Source organism: Bufo bufo, chromosome 1, assembly GCF_905171765.1.
Source record: "Bufo bufo chromosome 1, aBufBuf1.1, whole genome shotgun sequence".
Taxonomy (NCBI): domain Eukaryota; kingdom Metazoa; phylum Chordata; class Amphibia; order Anura; family Bufonidae; genus Bufo; species Bufo bufo.
This window is the reverse complement of record NC_053389.1, coordinates 114,753,357-114,776,589: the sequence shown is the minus strand read 5'-3', so window position 1 is coordinate 114,776,589 and position 23,233 is coordinate 114,753,357. Positions and strand designations below refer to the sequence as shown.

Genomic DNA, 23,233 nt, shown 5'->3' with positions numbered 1-23,233 from the left:
TTCAAAGCCCAAAACGAGCAGAAATTTTAAAAAACCGAAACAAGTTTTACTGAATATTTTCCTATAAAGCTATATATTAATCTGCTCAGCAAGTCCTGCTCTAGCACATGCTGCCTATAGCTCAAACACCATGATCACTGTCAAGACAACCCTTTAATTTGTGGATCTGGGAGAATTAACTGGCCAGCACTGTGTCATGGACGTTCCAGCGACAGGAGATCGGCGAGACTGGCAACACGTGGTTTGATCTGACATGTTTTCTGTTTGGATCAAATGATATCTGTGTTGTTTCTGGTGCTTGCCACACCTTCTTGCCCCAGGTGTGGCTATTGTGGTCATTTCACCTTCTCTATTTATTGTTGTTTCTCCCACTATGCTCTGCGGTTTATACCTTCAGTTGCAGTTGTGGATTGCTGGTGTGTGGATCTCAGCTGAGTTCCTGGTGCTGCCACAGCCACTTGAAGTTAAGTGTTATCTTTCCCTTTTGCATTTTGTTTGGGTTAGGCCTCATGCACACGACAGTTTAGTTTTTTTGCGGTCCGCAAATTGCGGATCCGCAAAACATGGAAGACGCCCATGTGCCTTCCGCAATTTGCGGAACTGAACATGCGGCCCATTGTAGAAATACCTATTCTTGACAAAAATAGGACTGGTTATATTTTTTTGGGCGGGGTTACGTAACGGAGCAATGGATGCGGACAGCACATGGAGTGCTGTCTGCATCTTTTGCTGCCCCATTGAAGTGAATGGGTCCGCTCCTAAGCCACAAAAACTGCGGCTCGGATGCGGACCGGCCTTATTTTGTGTGTTGCATTTCCCTGTCATTTGTATTAAGGCCTGAGGGATAGTGTTGATCGAACTTGTGTTTTAAGTTCGGCGTCTAACGTTCGGGTTATCGAAGTATCCCGTTATGGATTCCGCTACCATGGACCATAACGGAATTTAGAATCCATAACGGGATACTTCGATTACCTGAACTCGAACTTTAGACGCCGAACTTAAAACACAAGTTCGCTCAACACTACTGAGGGAGACTCCTGTTCATCCTTCCTTTTGGAGGAACAGGTTGTCTCAGTCCTGACATTAGTACCAGGGTCCTATAACGCGAGTTAGGACACTAGGTATTCCGGTGTATGAACTCGCCTACCTCTGGGGTCTGTTCATACTGGTAGTTAGTCAGGACTTTGATTAGAGTTTTACTAGGAGGTTTCCATCTCCTTCCCTAGTTTCCAGGCCTTATTCTGGTATCCCCTTTCCCTCCTATGCTCGGTGTGGGGTTTTCCTCCCACACCCGAACGGGACACACTATTCATGTGAGCATAGCTGGCCAATACGAGGGCAGCAGGAAGTGTATTGGGCTACCAAATGCACAGTGTGCACTGGGTAGTCTGAGAAGGATGCAGCTATCTAGGAACCTGGGATCTGGTGTATCCGCAGCTGAAAAGGAGGGCACCATATGTGATCTGCTCACGCCAGAGTTATTGTCAATCATTCTTGAACCGAAAGGTTGTTTTAGGTGCTGTGTACTGAGCAATCAGCTCTCCTCTCCTCCATGATAGCCTTGCTGACTCTGCAGGGACATTTAGAAATGTCTGTTCAAAGTTATATGCAGATCAAACAGATATCTAAAGATGTTTGGCTGCCCACAAGCCGTTAAATAGACTGGTCCCTCTATTATTCCACCTGGAAACGAAGGAATAAATTCACTGGGCGAGTCTGTGTGTGCATTGACCGGACAGTTTCAGACTTTAGGGACATGCACCATTAAGAAGGGAAAAAGCAATGCTGAGTGTTTGGCACATTACAGTAACTGATCCCTCCCCCTTCAAGGGGACCATTTCCACCTGTACAAAAAGCAACGCTCTGCACTGGTTACCACATCCCCATGAGCAGTAAGCCTGTGGTAAGATGAGCCTGACGAAGCTGTACCTGTCAGAGAAGGTAGGCACATGTGGTGAGCCACACTTTCCAGTCACCAGCGCCTGCAGAGTTACGAACATGACACCCGTATAAATGAGACAGAAATACTCTGTAAACATTGAGTGATATATTAAAGGGGTTTTCCACTTAGTTCTATGGCTGAACAAATACAGTGATCAGCCATAACATTAAAACTGCGTAGGCCCCGTGTGCCACCAAAGCAGCTCCCACTCATTGAGACGTGGACTCCACAAAACCTCAGAGGACCTGTCAGCACTCCTGAGCAAATAATTGTATTCCACATGAAATACTTCTGGAGTATTAATTCTTATGGCTCCAAGTTGTGCTGTTCCTCTATTACTCCTGCTAAATATTTATAATTACAGGTACAACTGGGAGTTACCAGTTGGTGGTGGTCATTGCACAGTCTGGCACTATCTAATCAGTGCTACCAGTGTAAGACTGTACAGGGACAAGCCACCAACTGGTAACTGCCAGTTATTACTTTATATATACATTTCTAGTAGGAATAAAAGAGGAACCGCACAACAAATTTATCAGAATCAATGCTCCAGAATTGTTATTACATGGGGAATGGAAGTAGTCACTAAAACAGACATGTTGGGAGAGGCGACAGCTCCTCTCTATGGTGACCTATGGTATTTGGTACCAAGACATTAGCAGCAGATCCTGAAAGATCAGAAGGTTGCTATGTTCCTCAAAACATTCCAGCACAATATTTTTTGTGTGGCAAGACGCATAACCCTGCTGAAAGAGGCCACTGCCATTAGGGAAGGGTCACATTAATACTACTAGCATGGTAACGGTTATTCACTGCTGGAGATCCTCCTGTGGTATGTCCTTCCAAGCTTTTTCAACTTGGACCCTGAAGAGCATGTTGTGTAGCATGGGCAATGTGTGGGCGAGAGTTATCTTATTAGAACTCCATGTCTCCAGAGTCAGTCAGCAGGACTGGTCCATGATGTCCTGGACTTATTGAAAGCTAGTCAATGTTCCCTCCATGAATATCAGATAGCAACCACCATGGTAGCTAATAGCTTCCCACGCCATGACACCTGGTGTTGGTCCTGTGTGTCTGCACACGACGAATAATGGCAGTAGGTGCTCTCCAGCTTTCCTGTGAACTCTGATGAGGCCATCATTAGTACCAAGGCAGAACCTGCTTTCATCACTGAACACTACCATTTGCTATTCATGCCGCCAATGGGCTCTCTCATGGCACCAGTGTAGACGCTCTTGGATATGATGAGAGGCGAGTGTGAATGTAGTCCTTCTCCAAGATGAAGGTTTCTTATGGTCCAGGTGGTCACTGCAGGGACTATTGCAGAACCACTTTGAGATCCAGTGGCTGGCCTTACAGCAGCTCTTATACGGCAACCTTGGTGGGCATCTGTCTGTTTTGACTGCCCGATAAAAATTTGGAGCCCCTTTCTCTGTGCAGCCTTGAGATTTACTAGTAGCCTGCTCTGTGTTTTGACTCTGTTGTGTCTCATCTCTGACCTAAACACTCATTATAGATCAGTTCTTACTATCTTCTGCTAAGAATGTGGCTTAAATAAGGGTTTATGATCTTTTAATAATTTAGACAGAAGGTTTATTAGATGATGGGCACAGTTTAGCTGGAGTTAATTCTTTGTGACAGAACAACTCAATATTTTTAATGAAGACCAACTGAAGGAATTATTTTAGCCCAAAATAAGTAAAATGCAATCATAAAATTTGCTTCCGAGGGTGTACATAACCTTTAACTATGAATGCATGTTTGCATTGCACCTATCCTGAAGAAAGGTCATCAGTATTAAACACTCAGAGACCCCTTTAAAAATAATCCTAATTCACGTTCTTACCTAGGTCACGGATGATTTCTTTAACCATGAATTTGAGCATCCCCCGGCTGTGTTCTGGGTGCAGGAAAGACAGGAACTCCTCTTCGTTCAGGAGGCGGTCAGCTGGCGGGTTGTCGGCTTGAAACCAGCGATCTTTAAGGTTTTCAAGTACTTCCTGTGCTGCAAGAGAAAAGAAAAGATGATAAGCATCACTAAGCCTGTAGATTTTCTGCCAGATGATTACTAACAAGTGTTTATAGCAACCTCGTTAGTGATTATCTGGCAGTGTAATACTGCCGTCAATCGGGCAAACTTTTGACATGTTTAAAAATTATCGCTTGCAGACAGCAGATCATGGTGTCTAATCACCATCTGCTGCCGGCAAACAATGATTCAGTATAGGAAAGAGTGATGGCATAACAAAGGATCCTCCCCATACTGAGGAGGAGATCTCTGCATGTAATAGCAGTGGTCTCCTCCGCTAGAGAGCAGGCGATTGCTGGGAAGAAACACTTCCTTCTCGACAATCGCTGGCAGAATTGGGCTGTCTGATCCAGCTTCAAGTCCTCCTGCATACTTATCAAAAACCTGGCAACCAGGACTCAGAGGAAAAGCATCAGACAACTGGAAACAGGATTATGCAGCCTCCATATTGGATAAAAAGTTCCTGCGTGGACATTGACTGCACAGCGCCGCTCCTATTTTGCAAAGGTGGGTTGCATAGCAATGGCTCTCACCTGCAAACAGATAATAGTATAAGCCAACCTAGTGCAGAAGTAGCTGAGAATTTTCCACCAATCAAGCTAATTGATTGTGTTACATAAAGCTACACAAGGGTCCACAGTATTTACTGTAACACTTCTTCATGGTTTTCAATATGTGTTTTTTCCAAAGTGCCAAACATGTCAATGAGTTATGCCTGGTACTGCATCTGCAAAAGTTTGGCAATTTGGATCCTAACAACAGGAGTGCACCTCCATCTCTCCATCCAAAACCTAACCAGACACAGGCAGCTTGACCTCACGAAATGAGATCACGGGACCCATTGTCCAGATAGCTGAGGGTCAACAAGTTGGGAACCACCTAACAATTATAGCATAATCAATGGAAATTGCATACATGTCTATGGCGGTAAACTCTCTTTATTATAAAGCAGGAGCTCCGTACAGTAATATAATGTATAGGCTCCGATGAGCCGAAGTTATTGCTTTGTGAAGTCTTGCGATAATTTATGAAGTTATTGCACGAAGTAATTTGTACTGTAAAAAAAAAAAAAAACTGGTTCGGTTCCAAGGTACCACTAACCAATAACTTTGGCTCATGGGAGCCAAAACATTCTAATACTATACGGAGCTCCTGCTCCGTACAGTATTAGAACGAAGTTTTATGCGAATCGACTTCGGATGTTTCATCCGAAGTCGATTGACTCATCCCAAATTGTAGTATTGCATTGTGGCCTGTAGGTGCCATCACACTATAGGTTCAAAACCATGAGAAACTTACTTTCTTCGTCGATCTTCAGCTCCTCATTGTTCTTCACTTTCTCAGCAACCTCTTTTTCATTGAAGCCCTTGCTGGCCAGGAACTTGATCTTGTACTCGTCCCAGGACACATATCCTGTATCATCAAAATACATGAATGCAACACGGTGAGGTGCAATAAACATCTTACAGAGAAAGGGTGGTGATAATGATACAGAACCTCTAGAATTCAACCATTTTTTGAAGATCATTTTGCTACAAGTAATCTATAAAGAAAGCCCACAGGTTGCATTAGTAATTCCAGGATGTATATGGCAATGATTGTAACCTACACAAAGAGTTAAAGTGTAACAGCCATGTTTTCATCAAAAAAATCCATTTTAGCACATGTTACTGCTGCAGCAGCATTATGCATAAAGCAATCTTTAGTTTCTTCACATACCACTGTTTTCCTTGAGTTTTTCCTTTAGTTACGGCTGTTTAAACCTTTACAATATGAGGACCTTCTCTAGATGGCTCCTCTGCCAGTTCTCTGAGGCCAAAACTGCATTCCCACAGGTCACATACAAACTGGCTGTAGCCAGCAACTCCCTGTCAGCCAATCAGATTGGATTACTGAGAGACACGCCTCCTCACTCTGAAGCCTAATGCAGCCATGCAGTGTGAAGGACCGCCCCTCTGTCTGTTGTCTTAGCTGGAGACCTAGCAACTGTCTTTTAAGGGAGCAGTGGACATTAATGGAAGCTGTTATTATAAGGCAATTACAGATCTTTTGACAATCATTGACAGATTAACTCAGGTATACATGCCTAGCTCTAATAAACTAGCAAATTAATATATATATATATATATATATATATATATATATATATATATATATATATATATATATATATATATATATATATATGACAGTTACCAAGGCAGATGTTCTACAAAAAACATGTCACCTGGTGCTTCTGTATTGACCTAGGGCCCACTCAACCTCCCAGAAGAGTCCGCTCAGCATGCATAATGTCGGTTTCACTTGGAACTACATAGTCCCATCCATGGCACCATGCATACTAAGTTTAGAAGCAATTCTTAAAATTTTTAAGAAAATTTCCAAAACCCACTTTTTAAGGACCAGTTCAGGTCTGAAGTCACTTTGTGGGACCTACATAGTTGATACCCCCATAAATGACCCCATTGTAGAAACTACACCCCTCAAGTTACTCAAAACTGATTTTACTAACTTTGTTAACCCTTTAGGTGTTCCACAAGAATTAAAGGTAAATGGAGATTACATTTCTAAATTTCACTTTTTTGGCAGATTTTCCATTTTATTACATTTTTTTCTTTAACACATTGAGGGTTAACAGCCAAACAATACTCAATATTTTATTACCCGGATTCCGCGATTTACAGAAACACCCCACGTGGTCGTAAACTGATGTAAGGGCACACGGCAGGGCGCAGAAGAAAAGGAATGCCATACGGTTTTTGGAAGGCAGATTTTGCTGGACTGGTTTTAGATGCCATGTCCCATTTGAAGCCCCCCTGATGCACCCATACAGTAGAAACTCCCAAAAAGTGACCCTATTTTGGAAACTAGGGGATAAGGTGCCAAGATTCATCTGACAGGTTAGATCATGTGCTATTTTTATAGAGCAGGTTGTTCCGGAGGTAATGATATCAAATGTCTACTTTCTTTGTTTGTTTCAGTTTTACATAATAAAGTATTTTTGAAAAAGAAATTATGTTTTTGTGTGTCCATTTTCTGAACGCCATATGTTTTTTATTTTTCTGCCGATAGTCTTGTGCAGGGGCTCATTTTTTGCAGAAAGTGTTGGTTTTTATTGGTACCATTTTTGGGTACATAGGATTTTTTGATCATTCATTATTACACTTTATGGGGCAAGGTGACCAAAAAATTGGCTGTTTTGGAACAGTTTTCATTTATTTATTTTTACAGCGTTCATCTGAGGAGTTAGGTCATGTGACAGTTTTATAGAGCAGATCGTTACGGACGTGGCAATACCTAATATGTATACTTTTTCTTATTTATTTAAGTTTTACACAATAATAGCATTTCTGAAACCCAAAAAAATGATGTTTTAGTGTCTCCATAGTCTGAGAGCCATAGCTTTTTTATTTTTTAAGCGATTGTCTTAAATAGGGCATCATTTTTTGCGGGATGAGGTGACTGTTTTATAAGTACTATTTTGGGGGTCATAAGCCTTTTTGATCGCTTGCTGTTGCACTTTTTGTGATGTAAGGTGACAAAAATGGCTTTTTTGCACAGTGTTTTTTTTTTTTACGGTGTTGACCTGAGGGGTTAGGTCATGTGATATTTTTATCGAGCAGGTTATTACAGATGCGGCGATACCTAATATGTATACTTTTTTTTATTATTTCACTTTAACACAATAATAGCATATTTGAAATAAAAAAAATTATGTTTTAGTGTCCCAATGTTCTAAAAACTATTTAAAAAAAAAAATATTTGAGCTATTTTCTTATGTAGGGTCTAATTTTTGGCGGGATGAGGTGATGGTTTTATTGGTACCATTTTGTTTGATATACACCTTTTTGATCGGTTGGTGTTGCACTTTTTGTGATGTAAGGTGACAAAACTGGCTTTTTTACAGTTTTTATTTTTTTATGGTATGTATGTTTATCAGACGGGGTCTATCATGTAATATATTTATAGAGATGGTCGTTACGGACGCAGTGACACCTAATGTGTATATTTTATTTAAGTTTTTTCCTTTTTTATAGAAAAAGGCAATTAATTTTTTTAATTTGCATTTTTTATTTTTACTTTTATTATTTTCACTTTCTTTTTTTTATTAAGTCCCTCTTGGATCTTGAAGATCCAGTGGTGCTGATGGCTGTACTATACTTTGCAATGCTCTTGCATTGCAAAGTATAATACTATCAGATGTCCTGTAGGTGGCAACAGCGGACGCTTTTGCAAAGCGTCCGGTTGCCATGGCAACCATTGGGCGCTGCCATCACAGCCCCCTCCCTCTATTAACCCCATGGATACCGCGGCATCTTAGGGGTTACAGCAGAGTGTCAGCATAGAGCTGAAACTCTCTGCTGATGGCGGTGGCACAGGAATGGAGCCACCGCCATCAAACAGCAGGGGAACAGAACCGCATCGGAGGCAGCGCTGGAAAGGGGAAGGCACAGCCAGCATTGAGGGAGGCAGCACAAACGGGGGCAGGAGGAATGAATGGGGCGGGGAGGGGGCGGACCGCATCAGGGCAGGCTGCATGAATGTGGATGGGAGCGGGGGGAACTACATAAGGGGCAGGCGGGGACAAGGGGGGCTTGGAGGCGCACAGATCGGGGGGCACGAGGACCTGAGCGCAGATCAGAGCCTGAAACTGGCATTTTAACACTACCGCAATCCGATTGGTTAGTCTGTACAGACTAACCAATCGGATCGATTGTTGGCAAGGGACCACTCTGATTGGTCCCTTGCCGGAATTACTGCACTGTATGCGGTCCGTGACAGCAGCAGTGCCTGGGGCAGAAGCTTTATTCCAAGCGTTTTGCAGCGCTTGGATTAAAGAGCTGGCTTGACGTTTATACACGTGGTAGCTGCACGGGACATGTGCAAATATCACGTATATAAACGTATTGCAGTCGTAAAGGGGTTAAATTCAGGGAAGGCAGGTACCAAAATGCATGCCGAGCCCACTCCATACCTCTCCTGGTGCCAAAAGGCCAAAAATCAGAGTGGGCCCAGCATGCATGTGGAACCTGCACTCTCTGAATTTTATGGTAGCCGTCATGGCACATAACAGGTAGAGTTTAGTGTTGAGCTCCTGTCTTACAGAGATCGCCTTGATGTGTGGCAGACGGGCCCAAATAATTTTCTACCAAAAAGTATTTGCCAAGAATCTCAAATTTACCTAATAAGCGTAGCAGTAGCATCAGAGTACTTTTTTTATGCTTTATTTGGTTTGCAGAGCAAAGAAAAAAAATACAATGCAACAACACTCTGAGTGTTGTTGCATTGTATTTTTTTTCTTTGCATACCACTTGGATATGCCACCAATGTCTTACAGGTGCTTGTCACAGAGGTGGGACTTGCACTTATCTCTAGAGTGGAGCCTATAAAGTGAAGGAGGGAGGACCAAACATGTGTGGCCACCCACCATTCATTTCTATATGAGAGTGCGGAAAACAGCTGCTGGCTCAGATATTTCCATCAGCCCCATAAAAGTGAATGGAGCGGTAGCCTCGGTTGCACTGTGCAATTCCCATTAATTCTAGGGGACTTCCAAAAATAGCTGAGTGTGCCGCTTGCCTATTTTTGGCACTCCAATAGAATTTGATGGTGGGCGGCTGCGCATGTGCGGTCCACTCTCCTTTACTTTGAGTGCTCTGTTCTAGAGATAGGTGCCAGTCCCAGAGGTGGCTCCCCCTGCCACTTGATTGACAGGACTGGATATCTTGCCTGGAAAATCTCATGTCTGTGCCACTGTTCCAAGTAAGTGGCACAAGAGCAGTTGTTGGTGCAGAAGCAAACCCTCTGCACTTGTGCGACTACTCAGGACAGCGGTGCAGGCGCGAGATTTTCCGGGCCAGACGAGATGTCCAGCCCTGTCAATCAAGGGGCTGGAGAAGCATCCTCAGCTTTGGGATCACCCTGTAGCAGGTGTAGCACTATGCTTAATGAGACAAATGAATTCTTACATATTGATTATGATCTGACACACCCCAACAAGTTTGCTAGCCTGGCAAATGAGGGGGATGTCCGTTCAGGGAGAGCACTGCGGCAGCAAGACACTTCTTCTGCCAGTCAGGGGAATGTCAGCTCCAGTAAGCAGGGGGACCAGGAGAGCAGGGCAGGCCAGACAGGTGCTGGTAGTGGGACAGATAGGGTACAGATAGGGCGATCTGTCACAAAGACCGGGATCTTCGAACAGTGTGTTGTCTTCCTGGCGCTCGAGTTCGACACATCGCGGATCAGGTTGACAGATTACTGGGAGGGGCTGCAGAAGATCCAGCGGTCATGGTCCATATCACAACCAATGACAAAGTTAGAGGTAGGTTGAGCCAACTTAAAAATGATTTTAGGGATTTAGGTCACAAGCTTAAGGCAAGGACTTCAAAGGTAGTGTTTTCCGAAATACTACCGGTACCACGAGCCACACAAGAAAGGCAGCGGGAGATTAGGGAGGGTAACAGAAGGAAAGGTGTAGGGTAAAAAATATACATAAACCTCTTAATTGTATGTATACTAATGCCAGAAGCCTGACTAATAAAACTGGGGAACTGGAATTGGTTATATGTGTGGAGGACTATGACATAGTGGGAATAACTGAGACATGGCTGGATGATAGCTATGACTTAGCAGTTAATGTACAAGGCTACAGTCTGTTTAGAAAGAATCACCAAAATAGGGAGAAAGAGAGGGGTCTGCCTTTATGTAAAGTCCTGTCTAAAGCCCACAGTCCGGGAAGATATAAGTGAGGGACATGAACATGTGGAGTCACTGTGGGTAGAAATACATGGAGGAAAAAAACTATAATAAAATATTAATAGGAGTTTATTATAAACCACCTAATATACGAGAGTCCATAGAAAATCTACTACTACTACTAAACCAGATAGACGAGGCGGCAAATCATAATGAGGTGGTTATTATTATGGGGGACTTCAACATCCCAGATATAGACTGGGAAACTAAAAGCTGTACATCTCATAAAGGAAACAGGTTCTTGGCAATAAATCAAAAGACAATTACCTTTCCCAACTGGTTTAGGACCCGACAAGAGGGACGGCCACACTAGACTTAGTATTAACCAATAGACCTGACAAAACAACAGACGTGCAGGTTGGGGGACACCTGGGAAATAGTGACCATAAAGGAATAACAATCCAATTGTCATTCAAAAGATAGTTTCTTTAGGGAGGAACAAAAATACCAAACTTCAAAAAAGCTAAATTTTGCCAACTAAGGGAGGCCATAGGCCTAACTTAGGGCTCTTTCACACCTGCGTTCTTGTCTTCCGGCATAGAGTTCCGTCGTCGGGGCTCTATGCCGGAAGAATACTGATCAGGATTATCCCCATGCATTCTGAATGGAGTGAAATCCGTTCAGGATGCATCAGGATGTCTTCAGTTCCGGAACGGAACGTTTTTTTGGCCGGAGAAAATACCGCAGCATGCTGCGCCTTTTTGCTCGGCCAAAAATCCGGAACACTTGCCGCAAGGCCGGATCCGGAATTAATGCCCATTGAAAGGCATTGATCCGGATCCGGCCTTAAGCTAAACGTCGTTTCGGCGCATTGCCGGAGCCGACATTTAGCTTTTTCAGAATGGTTACCATGGCAGCCGGGACGCTAAAGTCCTGGCAGCCATGGTAAAGTGTAGCGGGGGAGCGGGGGGAGCAGCATACTTACGTCCGTGCGGCTCCCCGGGCGCACCAGAGTGACGTCAGGGGCCCCCAAGCACACGGATCATGTGATTCGCATTGGATCACGTCATCAATGCGCATGGGGCCGCCTCTGTTGTCCATCTGGAGCGCCCCGGGAGCCGCACGAACTGTAAGTATACCGCTCCCCCGCTCCCCGCTCCTACTATGGCAACCAGGACCTAAATGCGTCCTGGCTGCCATAGTAAACACTGAAAGCATTTTGAAGACGGTTCCGTCTTCAAATGCTTTCAGTATCTTGTGTTTTTCCGGATCGGAGTGTATTCCGGCAAGTGGAGTGCACGCCGGATCCGACAACGCAAGTAGGAGTCGACCGATTATCGGTTTGGCCGATATTGAGGATTTTGAACGTTATCGGTATCGGCATCTATTTTTGCCGATATACCGATAACGTATTGGGAACACAGATCGCGCTGCTCTCAGCGCTCTCTGTGTTCCCTCCGCAGCACAGGGGAGAAGGAAGCAGTGTCTCCTCCCCCTGTGCTGCCGCTGCTGCCAATGAGGGGATAGAACATAAGAGGAGGGAGGGGCTGTGGCCGCTGTGCCACCAATGAAGATAAGCCTCTCATTCATTCATACACAGGAGGCGGGAGCTGGCTGCAGAATCACCTAGCCGGCTCCCGACCTCTATGAGCGATAGCTGCGGTCCGCGGTAGTTAACCTCCTCAGGTGCCGCGGATCGCAGCTACCGCTGATAGAGGTCGGGAGCCGGCTATGTGATTCTGCAGCCAGCTCCCGCCTCCTGTATATGAATGATCGAGAGACTTATCTTCATTGGTGGCGCAGTGCGCCCCCAAGCCCCCAGAATTAATCATTGGTGGCGCAGTGCGCCCCCCATCCCAATCCCGGCCAATAGTAAAAACATTGGTGGCGCAGTGCGCCCCCCCCCCCCCCCCCCCCCCCACCTAGTATTAATCATTGGTGGCAGTGGCCACAGGATCCCCTCTCCCCTGCTCCTCCGATCGGAGCCCCAGCTGTGTAAGCCTGGGGCTCCGATCGGTTACCATGGCAGCCAGGATGCTATTGAAGCCCTGGCTGCCATGTTCAGCTCCATGCTGCTGTGTGCACTATGCACAGAGCAGCAGGGACAGTGTGAGATCCTATTCACCCTGATAGAGATCTATCAGGGTGAATAGGACAAAGGTTCTAGTCCCTAAGGGGGTTAAAAGTTAGTAAAAAAAAAAAACACAAAAATATTAAGTATAAATGAAAAAAGATTTATAAAAAAAAAATACACATTAACAATAAACATATTAATTTTCAGCAGATTTGTGTAGGAATTTTTTTTTTTCTCAAAAATGAAAATTCCCAGAATATCGGTATAAATTATCGGCTATCGGCCTGAAAGTTCACAAATTATCGGTATCGGTATCGGCCCTAAAAAATCAATATCGGTCGATCCCTAAACGCAAGTGTGAAAGAGCCCTAACTGGGAACAAGTCCTCAAAAATAAAAATACAGCCACAAAATGGGATATTTTTAAAAGCATCCTAAAATCTAATTGTGAGCGGTACATACCTTATGGGAATAAAAGGTTAAGGAACAAGAAAAAAAACTATGCATAAATAGAACTGTAAAGAAAGCAATAAATGAGAAAAAAGAAGCATTTAAAATCACTAAAACAGGAGGGTAGTGAGGAAGCACTGAAAAACTATAAAGGGAAAAAATAAAATATGTAAAAAAAACACAAATAAAAGCAGCCAAACTAGAGACCGAGAGATTAATTGCCAAAGAGAGCAAAACTAACCCCAAAATGTTCAATTATATAAATGGTAAAAAGTATAAATCTTTAGGTGTCGGCCCTTTACAGAGTGATGAGGGGGGAGTTGCAGAGAGCAATGAGGAGAAAGCAAAGCTATTAAATATTTTTTTTCTCCGCTGAAGTCACTGAGAAAATAAACTGTCAGATGAAATGCAGAATGTAAAAGTAAATTCCCCATTAAAAGTGCCCTGTCTGTCCCAGGAAGTACATCGGCATCATAAAAAGATTAAAATAGACAAATTGCCAGGACCAGATGGCATACACCCCCGTATCCTAAGAATTAAGTAATGTCATACCCAGACCCTTATTTCTGATATTTGCGGACTCTATACTGACAGGGAGTGTTCCACAGGATTGGCGCATAGCAAATGTGGTGGCAATATTCAAAAAGGGTCCAACAACAGAGCCCGCAAACTATAGGCTGGTAAGTTTAACATCTGTCGTGGGTAAACTGATTGAAGGTTTTCTAAGAGATACTATATTGGAGTACCTCAAGAAAAATAAGCAAATAATGCCATATCAGCATGGATCAGTCATGTCAAACTAATTTAATTAGCTTCTATAGGGAGGTAAGTTCTAAACTTGACCGCGGCAAATTAATGGATGTCGTATATCTGGACTTCTAAAAAGCATTTGACACTGTACCACATAAAAGGTTAGTATATAAAATGAGAATGCTTGGACTGGGAGAAAATGTCTATGTGGGTAAGTAACTGGCTGAGGGATAGAAAACAGAGGGTGGTTATTAACGGTACACACTCAGATTGGGTCACTGTCACTGGTGGGGTACCTCAGGGGTCAGTATTGGGCCCTATTCTCTTCAATATATTTATTAATGATCTTGTAGAAGGCTTGCACAGTAAAATAGATTTTTTTTGCAGATGACACTAAACTGTGTAAAGTAATTAACACTGAAGAGGACAGTATACTGCTACAGATGGATCTGGATAGATTGGAGGCTTGGGCAGAGAAGTGGCAGATGAGGTTCAACACTGACAAATGTAAGGTTATACACATAGGAAGGAATAATGCAAGTCACCCGTACATACTAAATGGTAAAACACTGGGTAAGGCCCCTTTCACACGAGCGAGTTTTCCGCATGGGTGCAATGCGTGACATCAACGCATAGCACCCGCACTGAATCCTGACCCATTCATTTCAATGAGTCTGTGTACATGAGCGGTTTTTTTTCATGCATCAGTTCTGCGTTGCGTGAAAAACGCAGCAGGTTCTATATTCTGTCGATTTTCACGCAGCCCTGGGCCCCATAGAGGTGAATAGGGCTTCAGTGAAAAACGCATTGCATACGCAAGCAAGTGCGGGTGCGATGCGTTTTTTCACCGATGGTTGCCATGTTGTTTGTAAACCTTCTGTTTTTTATCACGCGCGTGAAAAACACATCAAAGCGCATTGCACCTGCACGGAAATCCTGAACAATTGAACCCAATTGCAGACAAAACTGACTGAACTTGCTTGCTAAATGGTGCGAGTTTCACTGAACGCACCCTGAACGCATCTGTGGCCAATCTGTCACACTCGTGTGAAAGAGGTTTAACACTGACATGTAAAATAACTTAGGCTTAGTTCACATCAGCGTTCAGCCTCTCCGTTCTCCTGCTCCGTTATAGGAACAGGAGAACGGAAAGGACGGATTCGGCACATAACTGAGCCGAACGGAGCCTACGGACCCCATAGACTATAATGGGGTCCGTTAGGTTTCCGCTCAGAAGATTATTTTGGAGCAGAGACAAAAGTTGTGCATGCAGGACTTTTGTCTCCGCTCCAAAATCATCTTCTGAGCGGAAACCTAACGGACCCCATTATAGTCTATGGGGTCCGTAGGCTCCGTTCGGCTCAGTTATGTGCCAAATCCGTCCTTTCCGTTCTCCTGCTCCTATAACTGAGCAGGAGAACGGAAAGGCTGAACGCTGATGTGAACTCGGCCTAAGCTGTAGAAACCAGTGTCAGGCAGCTGCTGCCAAGGCCAATAAGATAATAGGTTGCATCAAAAGGGGCATAGATGCCCATGATGAGAACATAGTCCTACCACTTTACAAATCATTAGTCAGACCACACATGGAGTACTGTGTACAGTTCTGGGCCTCCTGTGAACAAGGCAGACATAGCAGAGCTGGAGAGGGTTCAAAGGAGGGCAACTAAAGTAAAAACTGGAATGGGGGCAACTACAGTACCCTGAAAGATTATCAACATTAGGGTTATTCACGTTAGAAAAAAGACGACTGAGGGGAGATCTAATTAATATGTATAAATATATCGGGGGTCAGTACAGATTTCTCTCCCATCATCTATTTATCCCCAGGACTGTGACAAGGGCACATCATCTGCGTCTGGAGGAAAGAAGGTTTGTACACTAACATAGAAGAGTATTCTTTACGGTAAGAGCAGTGAGACTAAGGAACTCTCTGCCTGAGGAGGTGGTGATGGTGAGTACAATAAAAGAGTTCAAGAGGGGCCTGGATGTATTTCTGGAGTGGAATAATATTACAGGCTATAGCTACTAGAGAGGGGTCGTTGATCCAGGGAGTTATTCCGATTGCCTGATTGGAGCCGGGAAGAATTTTTGCCCCTAAAGTGAGGAAAATTGGCTTCTACCCTAGTTTTTTTTTTTGCCTTCCTCGGGACCAACTGGATGGACAGACGTCTTTTTTCAGCTATGTACTATGTTACTATGATTCACTCATCCCTAGCGATGACATTTTCTTACAAAGTATGGCGTCACCTGGTGGGTTAAAGAATATAGCAATGTGCACGTTCACATAAGCCGATGTGCTAGCGGACAAGCAGTCTCAGTCAGCCAGGTCTCTGTATAGTGCTCTTCAGATCACTGCAGATAATAGAAATGGCTTTCTGCCTGTTTGTCCAAGAAAGAGCAAAGCCTCTGCAGTTGCATGGCAATATAGCTGAGAAAACGCCTTATGCAGGGGTGAAAGAAAGTATTATATTGCCAGCTGCAAGAGGGGGAAGGAGACCGATTCTGTCCAGACTTTGCTCCCAATAGCACCAAGGGGGCACATGGGGAATTTTTTTTTTTTTTTTTTTTTTTTAAATAGCGAATTTCATGCTAGAGAAAAAAAAGTTAATTACTTTTGGATTTAAAAATGATTCTTGACTTAAAGGGATTCTGTCACCAGGATTTCACTTACTGAGCTGTTAACATGACCACATCAGTCTCCATGATTTATATTACAATATACTAATATTACTGCCCTGTGTCTATCCACAGCGCATGCGCGAGATTACGGCGTACCAGGCATGAGGTCGGCGATGAGGAGTGAATAAATTAGCAGTGGGGCAGTGTAAGGGCTCAAGCAGAAGGGGTGCAGCTGGGCTCCAACGGACAGAGGGACAGCCCCTTGGGCTCCTTATTTAGGTAATTTGCATATTAATAAAAGCAATTTTATAGACAAATTACAAGACAGGGCAGTAATACTAGTATATTGTAATTAGGCATCGGCAGATATTGATTTTTTAGGGACCGATACGATAATCTATGAACTTTCAGGCCGCTAGCCGATAATTTTACCAATATTCTGTGAATTTTCATTTTTGAAAGAAATTTTAAATTCCTAGCACAAATCTGCTGAAAATGAACATGTTTATTGTTAACGTGTAGGTTTTTTTTCATTCATAATTAATATTTTGGTGTGTTTTTTTTTTGTTTTTTTTTTACTATTAGCCCCCTTAGAGACTAGAACCCTTGTCCTATTCACCCCGATAGATCTCTATCAGGGTGAATAGGAGCTCACACTGTCCCTGCTGCTCTGTGCACACAGCAGCAGGGAGCCGACTTTGGCAGCCAGGCTTCAGTAGCGTCCATGGCTGCCATTGTAACTGATTCGGATCCCCAGGCTTACACTGCTGGGACTCGATCAAAACTTCCACTGAGGAGGAGGGGAGAGGGGACCCTGTGGCCACTGCCACCAATGATTAATACTGGGGGGGGGGGGCGCACTGCGCCACCAATTGAAGATACTCTCTCTCATAAATCAATCGTACAGGAGGTGGGAGCTGGGCTGCAGAATCACATAGCCTGCGATCCGCGGCACCTGAGGGGTTAACTAACGCAGATCCCAGCTACCGTCCATAGAGGTCGGGAGCCGGCTATGTGGATTCCGCAGCCAGCAGCTCCGCCTCCTGTATATGAATGAATGAGTTCTCTTCATTGGTGGCGCAGGGACCACAGCCCCTCCCCTCTAATTGGCAGCAGCACAGGGGGAGGGAGACGCTGCTTCCTTCTCCCCTGTGCTGCTAAGGGAACACGGAGAGCGCTGACAGCAGCGCGATCCTTGTTCCCCATACGTTATCGGTATATCAGCAAAATAGATGCCGATACCGATAACGTTCAAAATCCTGAATATCAGTTAAACAGATAAATCAGTCGATCCCTAATTGTAATATAAATCATGGAGACTGATGTGGTCATGTTAACAGCTCAGTAAGTAAAATCCTGGTGACAGAATCCCTTTAGGCCCTTAAACTGAGGCAGCACCCAGGAGTGGGCATAATAAGTCATAATGAGTCAGCTTCACTAAAATCCCAGTAAACTGCCATTTCCCCACATATTATGTATAAGAATATCAAAGGCATCCTGGCAGCCAATGCCCCTAGGCTTTCACAACCGGCATCTAACCTACTGGATTGCTATACATTATTACTCTATATCAGTGGTGGCGAACCTATGGCACGGGTGCCAGAGGCGGCACTCAGAGCCCTCTTTGTGGGCACCTGCACCCTGGAAAAAGTGTATGGTGTGCCAGTATGCCTTAGACTTATCCTGCCATTTATCAGCGCAGGGTGCTCTATGAACAGCCCAGGTAGTGCACTGAATGTAGGCAGGCTATTATACTACATGAAGATATACTGAATATACTCGACTGTAGTATTCAGGTTAAATTGCCATGTTGGCACTTTGCAATAAATAGGTAGTGTTTTGGCACTCTGTCTATAAAAGGTTCGCCATCACAGCTCTATATAGATTCCTTCACCTTCACTGATAATCCAGCACTAGTATCTGTAACACAGCTGGGGATCACACTCACAATTCAGAAGACTGAGCAACCAAATAGAAGTTCTTACAGATTACCGTCCAATCAGGAATGGTTGATATCCAGCACTGATTTAGGACTGTCTGTAAGGGGACAGTTGAGGGTCATTGCTTACCATCGTTGTCTGGATCTACAGCCCGGAAATGTAGCTTGTTCTCCTGAACGGCCTCCTGGAAATGCTCCTCAGTCTTCTCCATGATCCAGCGCTGCATTTCTTGTGCACTGATTTGTTTGTCCTTGTTCCTGTCCACCCTTAAAGAAAAGGAAGCAAGTGTGAGGACATGTTTACACTGTAGGGGTTATTCAACTTCTCAAACAGCCGCCGGCATGTGTCGGGCCCCTCACGGGTAATATACTTACCCCGCTCCTGGCACCGCAGCTTCTCTCTGCACACGAATGACAACATCCGGTGTCGGGGGGGAACAGCCAGTGGCAGGCGGGGCCAGGGACGAGCCTCCCTAGCATCGCAGGTGATGCTAGGGAGGCTCGTCCCTGTCCCCGCCTGCCATTGGCCGATTCCCCATCTGTGCGCAGGAAACAGCAGCAGACTAGGAGCGGCACGGGGAGCGGGATAAGTATATTACCGGTGAGGGGCCCGGCATATGTGGGGGGCTTGAGAAATTGGATAACCACTAAGTCTTGGCACTCATCTATGTTTGCATGCAATCCTGGAGCACTTAGGGTGGGTTCACATCACTTTTTTTTGCCTCCGTTTAAAAAAAAAAAAAAAAAAAATCTGCACAGTCCGGTTATAAAAAAAAATAAAAATTTAGGATTTTTTTTTACAATGAAACTCACGAAAGGATGGCGCTGTATGGCATCAGTCTGAGGCATCCGTTTAACCTATACGTTTTTTGTATACGTTAAATGGATGGGAGAAACACACTTACTGACAGTGCTTCTCTTGTACATGGGCTATATTTGTTAGTGCACCCCAAGACCCTCATCAATGGAGAGAATGAAAGACCCCAAACCAGCGCTCCAATGTCCCGCTGCAGACAGAATGGAGTGACCACCTGGCCGTGGTATTCAACTCTGAGTTACAGAAAGAAAGTGCTTGCACATAGGCAGCCACCTCTCCTTTCAGTCTGTGGTGGGATATGACAACCTCACTGATGTACCAGGGTCTAGGGATTTCTGGGACTACAACCTATCAAACAGTCCCTCTGTTATCCCTCCTCAAAATACATAGACAACTGGACGTTAGCAGTTGGGTTGTGTCTCTACATAGTCTGACACTATCCAATCAGCGCAGACCGTGTCAGGCTTTGGACACACAATACCTTTGACAGGGAGAATAACAACACCCAGTTGTCGCATTAGGCAGAGTCACAGCTTCAGTTATTGTGAGCCAAAGCCAGTAGTGAAGCCTACTCAGAGATAAGGTGTAATGGAAAGATCTGCACCCGATCTGTGTTTTTGACGCAAACCTGGTTTTGGCTTAGAATAACTGATGGAAATTACTGACCAAATAACTGAAGTGTGAACCCAACCTTAGGCCTGGAGCGCACGGCGTCATTGGTTGCTATGACGCCGTGCGCTTCATGCCGCCGCTGCACTACAGTAATACACTCGTATAGTGTAATATTGTACATCTGCGGCAGCATGAAGCGCACGGCGTCATAGCAACCAATGATGCCGTGCGCTCCTGCTCAACAGGATTCAGGCCGTGTTACCACGGACCGCTCTCGGCCACGGAACACGGCCTTGTGGCATGAGGCCTTACTGATATTTTTCCAGGAAGAATAACAGAGGCACATTACAAGTAGCACATTAAGAAGCTGCAGTGTTTATGTCTATTTTACGGGGTATTTACTAAAACAGACATTTCATGAGGATGACAGGTTGTCTTTTTAAGGCCTTCCCTGGTATCTACACCTGCATTTAATCCAATTCCACCGATGATCGGGCTTGCACCAGCCATGAGGTGAGACACTTGCCTCGGACAGCGCCTACCCTGATGTCTGGGGTCAGGATCTATTCCATTTTTGCCACTGGTAGCAAAAAGGCTACAAACACTCCTGGCACTGCAGACTTCTAATATGCGGTGTGGACTACGCTGAGGCAGGACGTAAAATACAAGGTCCAGGATCTTCAACTCTTCACCTCAGGTGCAAAAATACAGAATTTACCGTGTTAAAAAGGCAGAGTCATCAATTTGCCCTCCTACCCATACACCCGACCACAGCTCCCACGCAGCACATTTCAGACATCAGACAACATATATGAGGTTACATAAGAAACGTCATAGCAGATATAAATATGTAAATGCTCTTCCTCTGTGAGTCAGTCCTCAGGGCTGAAGCTTCACTATCTGCCTCTCTGTAGAACAGGTGACTATTTTGTGACATTTGGTCGGCAGTGGAAGTTTCTGCCTCCGTGGACTGACAGCGGGCTGTGTGGGCACACCTCACGCACGCTGTTCTTTCCCCCAATCAGATATCCGCTGAGCGAGATGCAAAAAAACAGAATTGTGGTTTTTGTATTAATTAGATTTCACTATCTTTGAATTTAAGGAGTATTCCCATTGCTAGGATATGGCCCCATTGTCTGATAGGTGCGGGTCCCACCTTTAAAAACCGCACCTACATTGAGAATTGAAGCTGTGGAGGGACGCACTGTGCATGCGCAGCCGCCCTTACATTTATTCTATTGGGCCACTGAAAATAGCAGAGTTCTGGTTTGGCCAGTTCTGTCAGCCCCATAGAAATGAATGGGATTGGTGGCCGGGCAAGCACTATGCGCTCCCATTCACTACTATGGGGACCACCTTCCCCATCCTGTCCTCGGTGTAGGTGCGGGTCGCAGAGGTGGAACCAGCACCTATCAAACAATGGGGGCATATTTATTTATTTTATGCACTTATATAGCGCTACTATATTCCGCAGCGCTTTATAGACATTAGCATGACCATTACCAACCATATCCTAGCGATATGCCCCCATGGTCTGAGATGGGGATACTCCTTTAAGTAAAATGAAGTTGTATCATTTGATCATTTAAAACATGGTTTGATTTATTGACAATATTTTTCCCAAACCGATATTAATGGTGTATCCTGAGGACAGGCCATCAATAAAATCTTGGAACGCCACTTTAAGGGGCGCATGTGGGCACAACAGTGGTCCTAACACAGCGTACCAGGCCTTTCTAGAACTAGACGCAGGAGAGTGTGTGAAGAACGGGTCAGCCGAAGCGACTGTTCTCTATGACAATTAAAAGGTGTGCAAATAAAATAAAAATATATAAAATAAAAAAAAAGGCTGCCAGCTATTGCACGTACAATAGGAATAGCAGCTCTGGAGCCCAAACTGCAGCTTTATCAAAGGACATACTGAGCAGACGAAGTGAATAAGATTACTGCGCTTAACAAGTAGAGTAGGGATTAATCCAGGACAGGACACAGAAGGGACGTTCCTGCTGCAACTAATTGTCTTACACCCAGACAACGTAGTGATGAGGGGTAGGGGGGCACGGCTGAGCTCCTTGGACACACAGAATATTTCTTTATAGTTTCAGTTGTAACTGTAATATGAGAGAACATAAAACCAAGGCAATGGAGGAAGATGAAGGAAGGAAGTGAGGAAGGAAGTAATAGAGTGCTGCAACTGCTACCACTTTATACTCTATGAGACTGCCAGCGATGATCAGATGCTTTTTTCCCCAATCTTAGCAGGTTCCACTAAGTGAAACAACCCCTATAGGTGAACAGATAATAAATGTAGAATGAGTGAGATAATGACTGTAAATAATCATCACTTTCACTCCCAATACAGAGATCGCTTGTGTAAATGGGCCATTATATAGAAATTGTATAGTGAGTCCTTTGAACTTAGCATGTTATAGACTGACTTCACGTCACGCTTGAAACCATCCTCGGAGGTATACTGATGATTTCCCACAAATACCTCTGACAGATGGCTCCACAGTGGCTTACGTTAGACCCTATATATATTATATATATATATATATATAGTAATCCGGTTTCCTGGAAGTCTCCCATGACAGCCCACACTGAGATCTGACTTCCTCTGATAGGACAGTGTATTTTAACAGATAAAGGGTAGAACCCAAGAAATTTATCAAAAACAAAAAAAGGGTGGGAATATATGTGCTGTCATGGAGACTTCCAGGAAACCGGATTACCGGCGAGTGTAATACTAATTTCCCCAGACGTCTCCATGACCGCACACAATGAGAACTAACAAAGTGAAACAACTCAGGGAGGGACTTTCAGCACCCAGGACCTTGCATCCAAAGGCAATATCCTCATTAACAAATACATCAAGCCTACGTCTTGGTAACAGTATGGGCCCTCTTCCAAGTGGTGGCCGCCCTGCAAATCTGCTCTAGGGAGGCAGAGGCCCTTTACGGCCAGGAGGTAAACACTGCTCTCACTGAATGGGATCTGAGAGACGGAGGAGGCTCTTTACCAGAGACTGTATAACGCCTTCCGTAATAGCACTCCTTATCCCACGGGATATGGAGCTCTTTTTCTGCTTTCCTACCTTTATTAGGGCAAAAAAATGTATTGGTCTATCCTCCATTCCCTGGTAGCGTCAATATAATGAAGAACTGCCCTTCTTACATCTAACAGGCAAAAGAGAGAGAAGATACGGCGGCACTGCCTCCACTGGTATCACCGCTGTCAGCAGCTTGCATGCGGTATAGATATCCACGTAAGCGGTGCTCAGCAACAAAGTAATCAAGTATCAGGCGC

The 23,233-nt window shown here is 44.5% G+C and overlaps 1 protein-coding gene across 5 annotated transcripts in view; it reads right to left on the bottom strand.

The window, feature by feature from the left end:
• SDF4 (stromal cell derived factor 4) overlaps positions 1–23,233 on the bottom strand; it is an 82,575-nt gene that overhangs the window by 37,101 nt on the left and 22,241 nt on the right. For all 5 annotated transcript variants that reach the window (XR_005778263.1, XM_040428302.1, XM_040428279.1 and 2 more), the window contains 3 exons: positions 18,629–18,765; positions 5,271–5,384; positions 3,789–3,947 (listed from right to left, as the gene is read on the bottom strand). Coding sequence is in view for 4 of the 5 variants with exons in the window: in XM_040428302.1 (XP_040284236.1) it covers positions 3,789–3,947; positions 5,271–5,384; positions 18,629–18,765 (410 nt within the window). In the remaining variant the exon portion in view is untranslated. The remainder of the gene's footprint in view (positions 1–3,788; positions 3,948–5,270; positions 5,385–18,628; positions 18,766–23,233) is intronic.